Source organism: Nerophis lumbriciformis, linkage group LG13, assembly GCF_033978685.3.
Source record: "Nerophis lumbriciformis linkage group LG13, RoL_Nlum_v2.1, whole genome shotgun sequence".
NCBI lineage: Eukaryota > Metazoa > Chordata > Actinopteri > Syngnathiformes > Syngnathidae > Nerophis > Nerophis lumbriciformis.
In genome coordinates, this window is record NC_084560.2 from 1,693,475 (window position 1) to 1,707,500 (window position 14,026).

General features: G+C 43.0%; 1 protein-coding gene across 4 annotated transcripts in view; it reads right to left on the reverse strand.

The window, feature by feature from the left end:
- Nucleotides 1-14,026, reverse strand: part of tmem198aa (transmembrane protein 198aa) — a 71,377-nt gene that overhangs the window by 19,697 nt on the left and 37,654 nt on the right. For all 4 annotated transcript variants that reach the window (XM_061971809.1, XM_061971810.1, XM_061971812.1 and 1 more), the window contains 3 exons: nt 12,952-13,190; nt 12,646-12,858; nt 5,281-5,404 (listed from right to left, as the gene is read on the reverse strand). In XM_061971809.1, coding sequence (XP_061827793.1) covers nt 5,281-5,404; nt 12,646-12,858; nt 12,952-13,190 — 576 coding nt within the window. The remainder of the gene's footprint in view (nt 1-5,280; nt 5,405-12,645; nt 12,859-12,951; nt 13,191-14,026) is intronic.

Sequence of the window (14,026 nt, forward strand, 5' to 3'; positions counted from 1 at the left end):
TGAGTGTGAATGTTGTCTGTCTATCTGTGTTGGCCCTGCGATGAGGTGGCGACTTGTCCAGGGTGTACCCCGCCTTCCGCCCGATTGTAGCTGAGATAGGCTCCAGCGACCCCCGCGACCCCAAAGGGAATAAGCGGTAGAAAATGGATGGGACGTATGTCTTTAATTTTAAAATAAATTTTAGGGTAATTCTTTTAAACCGTTTTTTAAATATCTTTAATTTTTTTTTAAGGATATTTTTATTTTATTAGTTTTTTTACTCTGTCCTGTCCAGCCACTCTGGGAAATCATAACTGTTGATTTGGATGCAGATATTTGTTTTTTTTGTTGTTGTTTTTTTAGGGATTTTTTTTTGTATGTGTGCAAATATCTGTATTTTTTAGGGAAATTTGGAATTTATTAATTTTTTTTAATTTAATTTTTTTTGCAAATATCTGTATTTTTTTAGGGGATTTTTTATTTTATTTTAATTTTTTTGCAAACAACTGACTTTAATTTAAAAATTATTTTAGGGTAATTCTTTAAACAGTTTTTTAAATATCTGTATTTTTTTTAAGGATATTTTTATTTTATTAGTATTTTTACTCTGTCCTGTCCAGTCACTCTGGGAAATCATAATTGTTGATTTGGATGCAGATATCTGTTTTTGTTGTTGTTTTTTAGGGCTTTTTTTGTTGTTGCAAATATCTGTATTGTTTAGGGAAATTTGTAATTTATTTTTTATTTTTATTTTTATTTTTATTTGCAAATATCTGTATTTTTTAGGGGATTTTTTTATTTTATTTTGTTGTTGTTTTTTACTTTTTTTTGCAAATATCTGTCTTTAATTTTAAAATTAATTTTAAAATTAATTTTAGGGTAATTTTTTTAAACAGTTTTTTAAATATCTGTAATTTTTTTAAGGATATTTTTTTTGTATTTGTTTTTTTACTCTGTCCTGTCCAGCCACTCTGGGAAATCATAATTGTTGATTTGGATGCAGATATCTGTTTTTGTTTTTTAGGGCTTTTTTTTTTTTTTTGCAAATATCTTTTTTAATTTTTTGTATTATTATTATTTTTTTTTTTTTACTTTTTTTTGCAAATATCTGTGAATGTGAGTGTGAATGTTGTCTGTCTATCTGTGTTGGCCCTGCGATGAGGTGGCGACTTGTCCAGGGTGTACCCCGCCTTCCGCCCGATTGTAGCTGAGATAGGCTCCAGCGACCCCAAAGGGAATAAGCGGTAGAAAATGGATGGGACGTATGTCTTTAATTTTAAAATAAATTTTAGGGTAATTTTTTTAAACAGTTTTTTAAATATCTGTAATTTTTTTAAGGATATTTTTATTTTATTAGTTTTTTTACTCTGTCCTGTCCAGCCACTCTGGGAAATCATAACTGTTGATTTGGATGCAGATATTTGTTTTTTGTTGTTGTTTTTTTAGAGATTTTTTTTTGTGTGTGTGTGCAAATATCTGTATTTTTTTAAGGAAATTTGGAATTTATTAATTTTTAATTTTTTTGCAAACATCTGTATTTTTTAGGGAAATTTGGAATTTATTAATTTAAATTTTTTTTTATTTTTTTTTGCAAATATCTGTATTTTTTTAGGGGATTTTTTATTGTATTTATTTTCTTTTAATTTTTTTTGCAAATATCTTACTTTAATTTAAAAATTATTTTTAGGATAATTTTTAAACAGTTTTTTAATATCTGTATTTTTTTTAAGGATATTTTTATTTTATTAGTTTTTTTACTCTGTCCTGTCCAGCCACTCTGGGAAATCATAACTGTTGATTTGGATGCAGATATTTGTTTTTTGTTGTTGTTTTTTTAGAGATTTTTTTTTTGTGTGTGTGCAAATATCTGTATTTTTTTAAGGAAATTTGGAATTTATTAATTTCTTTTTTTTTTGCAAACATCTGTATTTTTTAGGGAAATTTGGAATTTATTAATTAAAAAAATTTTTTTTTTTTTTTTGCAAATATCTGTATTTTTTTAGGGGATTTTTTATTGTATTTATTTTCTTTTAATTTTTTTGCAAATATCTTACTTTAATTTAAAAATTATTTTTAGGATAATTTTTAAACAGTTTTTTAATATCTGTATTTTTTTTAAGGAGATTTTTATTTTATTAGTTTTTTTACTCTGTCCTGTCCAGCCACTCTGGGAAATCATAATTGCTGATTTGGATGCAGATATTTGTTTAGTTTTTTTAGGGAATTTTTTTTGTTGTTGTTGCAAATATCTATTTTTTTAGGGAAATGTTTTATTTATTTATTTTATTTTATTTTTTTTGCAAATATCTGTATTTTTTTAGGGTATTTTTTTATTTTATTTTATTTTACTTCTTTTTGCAAATATCTGTCTTTAATTTTAAAATAAAATTTAATTAATTCCAATGAGTTTATAACCAGAGTTTAATCATCAATCATCCAAATTCAAGTGCGATGCATCAGAATTTTAAAGAAATGTATCACTTAATCGCCTCTAATTATTGCACGATTGCCTATTATTAGATGTGTTATGCACCGACTGGTGGATAACTTGCTTTAAAATCATCAGTTAAGGTGACAAGCGGATATTGTTTTTATTCTATAGATAACAATACAATATTTGACATGATCAGATAACATTCAAGTTCTCTCAAAATAAGAACGAAAGCGTTTAGTGAAACAAATAAAAAAATAAAAATGTATTGACACATGTTTTTCCAGGCCACATACGATGAGGTAACGGGCCAAATCTGGCCCCCGGGCCTTGAGTTTGGTACCTGTGACTTACAGCGGGAGTGAACTACCGACCTTGACAAGTCAGAAAGAGATGATATTAGTATTTTCCGATCACAGATGCCACCTGGTGGATGTTTGAGCACACTGCAGCACACTCCTTAATGCTTCAGTCACACGCAGGATTCTCACAGGAATGAAGCACAAACACAACCTAAGTGTGCTTGGACTGGACAGATCCCGTAGACTTCATATATCACTATGTTGATGATTGGCCCTTTAACGTTGTTGTTGTGTTCAAGGAGGTGTGGCCCTCATCAACCAATCAAACTCAACGATTGGTTCCTGTTGCAATCAGACCCTTTGAAGCGCTACTTAAAAAAAACTAAACAAATGTCTGGCGTACTGTATGCAGTCGGGGGACGTTTCATGAGAGCGGAGTGTGCGTGTGTGCCTTTAAAAGGCGGTGCCTGTTGCTAAGTGAGGTGTGACGCTCAGAGCAGCATTTTAGCTCAGCGGCGTTTGTTAGCTCAGCTTTTGACTGGATTGTGTTAGCGCTACTTAATAAAGAGATGCTACCACGGCTGTAGTCTCCTTGTCCACAAACCAGTATGGCAGGGTTGTCACTTCAATCATTGATGAGTTGTTTATTATTCCCTCGTAGTAGCAGTAGCAGTAGTGTGTGTGTGTGTACTTAGCCGCCATGTTTGCTGTGTGATGTTGCCTCTCCCTATTTAGCATCAAGTTCATTTCAGTTCTGCTTGTTGCTTTCATTCAGTAAAACATATTTCCTGCATTGAACTCGCTGTGCTTGTTGACATAAAACCACATCAAACGATGACTTGTTACTCGCACAATGTACATTTTAACAAATGACCATAATGCCACATGATAGTTGTATTGTTTGTTGTGTATTGTTTCCTGTCCATTTGTGCATCTTTCTTTTGTTTCATGCACTTTTCGGCCGACTCTGCATCCCGGGGTCCAGGCGTGCACCAGAACGCAACACTAGTGACATGACTAAAAGAGGTCAATTGTCACGGCACACATAGTCTTCCACCATACACCCCTTTTGGATCTAGTTCACACACGCCATTCCTTTGTTGTTTAAGTCAATTATATTGTTCATTATTTAGTATATTGTTTATATATACCGTATTTTCCGCACCATAAGGCGCCCTGGGTTATAAACCGCGCCTTCAATGAACGGCATATTTCAAAACTTTGTCCACCTATAAGCCGCCCCGTGTTATAAGCCGCATCTAACTGCGCTAAAGGGAATGTCAAAAAAACAGTCAGATAGGTCAGTCAAACTTTAATAATATATTAAAAACCAGCGTGATGTGGGCGCGCATGGAGTCGTATATCAACATGGACGGAGCTGCGTGAAAAAAGCCACCCGGCCTCTTCGCGTAAACTTAAACTTACCTTAACCACTCGCTCATCTTTTCTTCATCCATCCATCCCTTCGAGTTAGCTTTTATGATGACGCCGGCTGGAAAGGTCTCTTTTGGCAAGGTCTTCCTTTTGAATATCACCATGGGTGGAAGTTTCTGGCCATTAGCATGGCAAGCTAGAACCACAGTGAAGGATGACTTCTCATTCCCTGTGGTGCGAATATTCACCGTACGTGCTCCCGTTGTATCCACAGTGCGGTTCACAGGAATATCAAAAGTCAGTGGAACCTCGTCCATGTTGATAATGTTCTCTGGCCGGATCTTTCTTTCAGCTATCTTGTTTTTACAATATGCACGGAAAGTAGCCGGCTTTTCTTGAAAGTCTTTAGGCAGTTGCTGTGAAATAGTAGTCCGTGTGCGGATGGAGAGATTGCGTCTTTTCATGAACCGGAAACCTGTCGCTTAGTAGGAGCCATTTTGTGGTCTTTACAGATGTAAACACACAAAGGAAATGAAACGTAATATCCGCGCGCTTCTTCTTCTTCTACGCGGGCGGGTGGTTGCTTACAGTAGAAGAAGAAGCGCTTCCTCTTCTACGGGGGCGGGTGCTTACCTTGGCGGTTGCTTGCGTAGAAGAAGAAGCGCTTCCTCTTCTACGGGGAAAAAAGATGGCGGCTGTTTACCGTAGTTGCGAGACCTAAACTTTATGAAAATGAATCTTAATATTAATCCATATATAAAGCGCACCGGGTTATAAGCCGCACTGTCAGCTTTTGAGTAAATTTGTGGTTTTTAGGTGCGGCTAATAGTGCGGAAAATACGGTACATATAATAAATACATAGAGTAATATTGCCCCCTTGTGGTTCTGTGCTGTCACAACTCCCTCCCTCCATCCATAACATTGTGGACTATAAACCAGAGGTGTCCAAAGTGCGGCCCGCGGGCCATTTCTGGCCAACAGCTAGTTTTCTTTATTGGCCCCTCAACATGAAATGAATTGATTATTAATGAGGCGTATTAGCGATAAAAACTAAAACACAAAAAGTAAGATAGCAATGCTAATTGTTTAGCACATCTAAAGGAACGTGTCCTGCGTTGACAAAGGAACACAATGAAGCATTTTTTCCCCCTAACTCCATTTCTCCATTCTAAAAACAAAATGATGCTTCTTACCTTCCGTGTGCGAAAAGCCCTCGGCGGTGACTTTCCACTGAATCAGCACTCCCAGCAGGGCCAGGACAGGCCACACCCCCATAATGACCCAGGTGAACCAGCACACTGGCTTCTTGGGCGCCACCTGTGTCAGTGACAGTGGTGATTAATCCATCGCAGAGAACACAACACAAATGGTGCAAATGCTCGAACTGTCAAAAGTTGGTAACGATTGTGTACTTTTTATTAATACAGCAGATATAGATCATATACATCAACTACATGAATTGTCTTGAGTGGCTGGGACAGGACAGAGTGACTCCAAGCTGCAAAATGTGGAATTTGAAGCCAAGCTATTTCAACATAAATGGAGTGCCTCCCCAAATAAACCGGAACAAAAGCCCCGCACGAGCTGGACCAAACACGTAACTGTCCATGGAGCGAGTCACTTTAATGTTGATCATGATACACCCAGCATGTCATGTGTGTTAATACAACTATAGTACATACTAGGGTTGTACGGTATACCGGTATTAGTACAGTACTGCCATACTAAGACTCATTTTCGGTAGTATATTGTCTCTGAAATGTACCGGTCCCGCACCCTCCGTCACATCATGACATAAAATGTAAACAAACGCCATTTGTGGATCGATACCTAACATCCACTGTAATGATACCAGCACTATCTAGTCGATACTACTATGATTACGTCGATATTTTTTGGCATCACAACATTTTCTTTCCTTTTCAAAAAATGTATATTATGTTTATAGGTCAGTAAATACGTCCCTGGACCCATGAGGACTTTGAATATGACCAATGTATGATCCTGTAACTACTTGGTATCAGATTGATACCCAAATGTGTGGTATCATCCAAAACTAATGTAAATTATCAAACAACAGAAGAATAAGTGATTATTACATTTTAACAGTTAAAACAGAAAATAAGCAGATATTAACAGTAAATGAACAAGTAGATGAATAATCCATTTTTACAGTTTGTCCCTCATAATGTGTAGAAAATAATAGGTGTATAAATGACACAATATGTTACTGCATAGACTAATTAGGAGTCTTTGTTTGTTTACTTACTACTAAAAGACAAGTTGTCTATTTTATTTAAGGACTAAATGACAATAATAAACATATGTTTCATGTACACTAACATTTGTTGTTACAATAAAGACAATAATGACATTTTTTTGTGGTACCCTTTATTTAGAAAGGGTCACGGCACCACTGTTACCCTTGTGGTTTAGTCCCTGCTTTCCTGTTCCACCTAGGACTCGAACCTGAGAGATGAGAGTCCCAACTACCGAGCCAAAGTCCCGGGCTTTCAACCCGATAGCCAGCACTGCTCTTGAGGTTGTCAGGAATTGAGATTTTCCAACGTACACTTGACTGGCCAGCCTCCTTTAGACTCACCCCCCTAAACCTCACTCCCATCCAGGTCACGGCACCATCCTAACCCGCCTGGTTCAGTCCCGGCTTTTTTTGTTCAAACCCGGGTTGTCCGGCATGACGGATGAGTGCGAGCTACAGAGCTAAAAGCCCCAGCTATCAACCCAGTAACTAGAACTGTTTTTGAGGTTGTAAGGGTTGGAGGCTTTACCAACGTACACTTGACTGACCGGACTCTGTTACACTCACCCCACTAAACCTCACTCTCATCCGGGTCATGGCACCACTGTAATCCTTGTGGTTTAGTCCCTGCTTTCCTGTTCTGCCTAGGACTGGAACCTGAGAGATGAGAGTGCCAACCACCGAGCCAAAGTCCCGGGCTTTCAACCCGATAGCCAGCACTGCTCTTGAGGTTGTCAGGAAGTGAGGTATACCAACGTACACTTGACTGGCCAGCCTCCTTTACAACCCAGTAACTCGAACTGTTTTTGAGGTTGTCAGGGTTGGAGGCTTTACCAACGTACACTTGATTGACCGGACTCTGTTACACTCACACCACTAAACCTCACTCTCATCCGGGTCATGGCACCACTGTAATCCTTCTGGTTTAGTCCCTGCTTTCCTGTTCCGCCTAGGACTGGAACCTGAGAGATGAGAGTGCCAACCACCGAGCCAAAGTCCCGGGCTTTCAACCCGATAGCCAGCACTGCTCTTGAGGTTGTCAGGAAGTGAGGTATACCAACGTACACTTGACTGGCCAGCCTCCTTTACAACCCAGTAACTCGAACTGTTTTTGAGGTTGTCAGGGTTGGAGGCTTTACCAACGTACACTTGATTGACCGGACTCTGTTACACTCACACCACTAAACCTCACTCTCATCCGGGTCATGGCACCACTGTAATCCTTCTGGTTTAGTCCCTGCTTTCCTGTTCCGCCTAGGACTGGAACCTGAGAGATGAGAGTGCCAACCACCGAGCCAAAGTCCCGGGCTTTCAACCCGATAGCCAGCACTGCTCTTGAGGTTGTCAGGAAGTGAGGTATACCAACGTACACTTGACTGGCCAGACTCCTTTAGACTCATCCCCCTAAACCTCACTCCCATCCAGGTCACGGCACCATCCTAACCCGCCTGGTTCAGTCCCGGCTTTTTTTGTTCAAACCCGGGTTGTCCGGCATGACGGATGAGTGCGAGCTACAGAGCTAAAAGCCCCAGCTATCAACCCAGTAACTAGAACTGTTTTTGAGGTTGTAAGGGTTGGAGGCTTTACCAACGTACACTTGATTGACCGGACTCTGTTACACTCACACCACTAAACCTCACTCTCATCCGGGTCAAGACACCACTGTTACCCTTGTGATAAAATTTAGTCCCTGCTTTCCTGTTCCGCCCGGGACTGGAACCTGAGAGACGAGAATGCCAACTACTGAGCCAAAGTCCCGGGCTTTCAACCCGATAGCCAGCACTGCTCTTGAGGTTGTCAGGAATTGAGATTTTCCAACGTACACTTGACTGGCCAGCCTCCTTTACAACCCAGTAACTCGAACTGTTTTTGAGGTTGTCAGGGTTGGAGGCTTTACCAACGTACACTTGATTGACCGGACTCTGTTACACTCACACCACTAAACCTCACTCTCATCCGGGTCAAGACACCACTGTTACCCTTGTGATAAAATTTAGTCCCTGCTTTCCTGTTCCGCCCGGGACTGGAACCTGAGAGACGAGAATGCCAACTACCGAGCCAAAGTCCCGGGCTTTCAACCCGATAGCCAGCACTGCTCTTGAGGTTGTCAGGAAGTGAGATTTTCCAACGTACACTTGACTGGCCAGACTCCTTTAGACTCATCCCCCTAAACCTCACTCCCATCCAGGTCACGGCACCATCCTAACCCGCCTGGTTCAGTCCCGGCTTTTTTTGTTCAAACCCGGGTTGTCCGGCATGACGGATGAGTGCGAGCTACAGAGCTAAAAGCCCCAGCTATCAACCCAGTAACTAGAACTGTTTTTGAGGTTGTAAGGGTTGGAGGCTTTACCAACGTACACTTGATTGACCGGACTCTGTTACACTCACACCACTAAACCTCACTCTCATCCGGGTCAAGACACCACTGTTACCCTTGTGATAAAATTTAGTCCCTGCTTTCCTGTTCCGCCCGGGACTGGAACCTGAGAGACGAGAATGCCAACTACTGAGCCAAAGTCCCGGGCTTTCAACCCGATAGCCAGCACTGCTCTTGAGGTTGTCAGGAAGTGAGGTATACCAACGTACACTTGACTGGCCAGCCTCCTTTACAACCCAGTAACTCGAACTGTTTTTGAGGTTGTCAGGGTTGGAGGCTTTACCAACGTACACTTGATTGACCGGACTCTGTTACACTCACACCACTAAACCTCACTCTCATCCGGGTCAAGACACCACTGTTACCCTTGTGATAAAATTTAGTCCCTGCTTTCCTGTTCCGCCCGGGACTGGAACCTGAGAGACGAGAATGTCAACTACTGAGCCAAAGTCCCGGGCTTTCAACCCGATAGCCAGCACTGCTCTTGAGGTTGTCAGGAATTGAGATTTTCCAACGTACACTTGACTGGCCAGCCTCCTTTAGACTCACCCCCCTAAACCTCACTCCCATCCAGGTCACGGCACCATCCTAACCCGCCTGGTTCAGTCCCGGCTTTTTTTGTTCAAACCCGGGTTGTCCGGCATGACGGATGAGTGCGAGCTACAGAGCTAAAAGCCCCAGCTATCAACCCAGTAACTAGAACTGTTTTTGAGGTTGTCAGGGTTGGAGGCTTTACCAACGTACACTTGATTGACCGGACTCTGTTACACTCACACCACTAAACCTCACTCTCATCCGGGTCAAGACACCACTGTTACCCTTGTGATTTAGTCCCTGCTTTCCTGTTCCGCCCGGGACTGGAACCTGAGAGACGAGAATGCCAACTACTGAGCCAAAGTCCCGGGCTTTCAACCCGATAGCCAGCACTGCTCTTGAGGTTGTCAGGAAGTGAGATTTTCCAACGTACACTTGACTGGCCAGCCTCCTTTAGACTCACCCCCCTAAACCTCACTCCCATCCAGGTCACGGCACCATCCTAACCCGCCTGGTTCAGTCCCGGCTTTTTTTGTTCAAACCCGGGTTGTCCGGCATGACGGATGAGTGCGAGCTACAGAGCTAAAAGCCCCAGCTATCAACCCAGTAACTAGAACTGTTTTTGAGGTTGTAAGGGTTGGAGGCTTTACCAACGTACACTTGACTGACCGGACTCTGTTACACTCACCCCACTAAACCTCACTCTCATCCGGGTCATGGCACCACTGTAATCCTTGTGGTTTAGTCCCTGCTTTCCTGTTCTGCCTAGGACTGGAACCTGAGAGATGAGAGTGCCAACCACCGAGCCAAAGTCCCGGGCTTTCAACCCGATAGCCAGCACTGCTCTTGAGGTTGTCAGGAAGTGAGGTATACCAACGTACACTTGACTGGCCAGCCTCCTTTACAACCCAGTAACTCGAACTGTTTTTGAGGTAGTCAGGGTTGGAGGTTTTACCAATGTACACTTGACTGACCGGACTCTGTTACACTCACACCACTAAACCTCACTCTCATCCGGGTCAAGGCACCACTGTTACCCTTGTGATTTAGTCCCTGCTTTCCTGTTCTGCCCGGGACTGGAACCTGAGAGACGAGAATGCCAACTACCGAGCCAAAGTCCCGGGCTTTCAACCCGATAGCCAGCACTGCTCTTGAGGTTGTCAGGAAGTGAGATTTTCCAACGTACACTTGACTGGCCAGACTCCTTTAGACTCATCCCCCTAAACCTCACTCCCATCCAGGTCACGGCACCATCCTAACCCGCCTGGTTCAGTCCCGGCTTTTTTTGTTCAAACCCGGGTTGTCCGGCATGACGGATGAGTGCGAGCTACAGAGCTAAAAGCCCCAGCTATCAACCCAGTAACTAGAACTGTTTTTGAGGTTGTAAGGGTTGGAGGCTTTACCAACGTACACTTGACTGACCGGACTCTGTTACACTCACCCCACTAAACCTCACTCTCATCCGGGTCATGGCACCACTGTAATCCTTGTGGTTTAGTCCCTGCTTTCCTGTTCTGCCTAGGACTGGAACCTGAGAGATGAGAGTGCCAACCACCGAGCCAAAGTCCCGGGCTTTCAACCCGATAGCCAGCACTGCTCTTGAGGTTGTCAGGAAGCGAGGTATACCAACGTACACTTGACTGGCCAGCCTCCTTTACAACCCAGTAACTCGAACTGTTTTTGAGGTTGTCAGGGTTGGAGGCTTTACCAACGTACACTTGATTGACCGGACTCTGTTACACTCACACCACTAAACCTCACTCTCATCCGGGTCAAGACACCACTGTTACCCTTGTGATTTAGTCCCTGCTTTCCTGTTCCGCCCGGGACTGGAACCTGAGAGACGAGAATGCCAACTACTGAGCCAAAGTCCCGGGCTTTCAACCCGATAGCCAACACTGCTCTTGAGGTTGTCAGGAAGTGAGATTTTCCAACGTACACTTGACTGGCCAGCCTCCTTTAGACTCACCCCCCTAAACCTCACTCCCATCCAGGTCACGGCACCATCCAAACCCGCCTGGTTCAGTCCCGGCTTTTTTTGTTCAAACCCGGGTTGTCCGGCATGACGGATGAGTGCGAGCTACAGAGCTAAAAGCCCCAGCTATCAACCCAGTAACTAGTTGGAGGTTTTACCAACGTACACTTGACTGACCGGAAACTGTTATACTCACCCCACTAAACCTCACTCTCACGGCACCACCCTAGTGGTTTAGTCCCTGCTTTCCTGTTCCACCTAGGACTCGAATCTGAGAGATGAGAGTCCCAACTACCGAGCCAAAGTCCCAGGCTTTCAACCCGATAGCCAGCACTGCTCTTGAGGTTGTCAGGAAGCGAGGTATACCAACGTACACTTGACTGGCCAGCCTCCTTTACAACCCAGTAACTCAAACTGTTTTTGAGGTTGTCAGGGTTGGAGGTTTTACCAACGTACACTTGACTGACCGGACTCTGTTACACTCACACCACTAAACTTCACTCTCGTCCAGGTCACGGCACCATCTTAACCCGCCTGTTTCAGTCCCCTCTTTTTTTGTTCATACCTGGGTTGTCCGGCATGACGGATGAGTGCGAGCTACTGAGCTAAAAGCCCCAGCTATCAACCCAGTAACCAGAACTGCTCTTGAGATTGTCAGGGTTGGAGGTTTTACCAACGCACACTTAGGCCAGCCACAATGGCCGGCATGGCATATTATTTTTCAACCCCACATCCTGCTCTCTGATTTGATATCAGCTCACTGGTGTCAAATCTGGGGGTTAGGAGGCGCTGGGAGAGGTAGCACCTTTGATGTATCCTGGCAGCTGTACCCCTTGTTGAGTAGACAAGAAAAAAGGTCCGTTCTCATTGTCCTAAAACTCTCACGTCTGGCTCCCTGTGCCAACCCCTGGGCAATGGCTTGAGCTGGCCGGTCAAACTTTTTGAGGGGAGGGTGATGGTTGGTTCAATCGATCAAACTGACGGCCAGGACAGAGTCCTGTTTCAGGACAACGTTCACGTACTTGGACCAAGGCGAGCCCCCAAAGAGGAGATGATTGGCTGTGGTCACTGGACAGAGTGGGTCATTAGCCCAGTAAGGCAACCACTCTATGAGAAGGCAAACACAAGATACCCGGACCCCCTTCTGTCACCATCTTGTAAAGATTTCAGTGGCGCGGTGTTCGTCACTCTAATCTTAGCGAAGGCAAGACCATCCATGTACGTGTACCAAGAACGGGACTTGAATGTACACAATGGAAGGAAATGTCTCCGTTATCATGGAAATCGCTGGACAGTCACCTGAAATGTGCTATCTGGATTTCTCAGCCAAGCAACTTGTTCTCAACCTCGAGTGATGAGTAGCACCGCTCCGTGTTAGCTATGAACAGTTAAGTCAGAAACTGCAGAAGTACCTTGAGTCTCTCGAACACGTAGTTGACCAAGGCAAACAGCTCTATGAAGTAGTCCACTGTGATGGTGATGACGGCCGAGCCGAAGGTGGCCGTGGAGAAGGTGACGAAGCAGCGTTGCCACTGAAGAGTAAGGACGGCAAACAAGGTCCCAGAGCCCAGGAGAATTCCAAGAGGAACCCAGACTGTTTTAGGATGGTAAAATTCCTCCATGACCTTATCGGCAGAAAAGTGAAGACAAAGCTTAGCAAATTGTCTGGACTTTTCAGTCGGACTGAAGCACGTGTCAACAATTCATTGTCTTCTTACCACCAGGGAAGCCACGCCAACCAGCAGGCCCAGCAGCAGGCCCACCATGAACAGTCCCACACTACGAACCAACATGGTCACCAGGCCGCACAAGGTCCCGATGCCAAGGCCGATGCCCACTGACGCCTCGATGCTGAGCTGAGTGTCCATCACTCTCTCCTTGTAGCACAGCATGAAGATGACCACGGAGCCGAACATGAGGCCGGTGAGGAACAACACCGCCTTGAAGCATCTGTAGCCTGAGGAGAAACACACATGGGCGGTTCAGACAAGCACTTGAAAACTGTTTGAAAGGGCTTTAGTTGGTATGGCTTGGTATGTCCCGATACCGATCCTGAGATCAGATCGGGGGCCAATATTTGCCTTTTTTATCTGATTGGCAATTAAACTCAGCCGATCTTCAGCCCCAGTATTTCTATGGCCAAAGATTGGGAGAGATTCCTTCAAAGGGGAGCCACGACTACACGTCTGGATTCCTTCTTACACACAATCGGGAATTCCCGGAGTTAGCGTTTCTTAACGGAACAGTTGTGAAGCCGCTTCGAAGACACTAATCCTCACCACCATGGCGGAAAACAAACTAAGTTTCTTCCAAGGACTATTTATTAATTTACCGGAAATGAGTCTTGAGTATGAACACATTTTTCCGCACTGAATTTTTTTTTTTACACTGAACTAGTGTTGTCCCATTTTGGTACCGCTACCAAAATATATTTTGATACTTTTTGGTACTTTTCTAAATAAAGGGGGAACACAAAAAATGTAATTATTGTCTTTATTGTAACAAAAAATGTTAGTGTACATGAAACATATGTTTATTATTGTCATTTAGTCCTTAAATAAAATAGTGAACATACTACACAACTTGTCTTTTAGTAGTAAGTAAACAAACAAAGACTCCTAATTAGTCTATGCAGTAACATATTGTGTCATTTATACACCTATTATTTTGTACACATTATGAGGGACAAACTGTAAAAATTGAGTATTAATCTACTTGTTCATTTACTGTTAATAGCTGCTTATTTTCTGTTTTAACATGTTCTATCTACACTTCTGTTAAAATGTAATAATC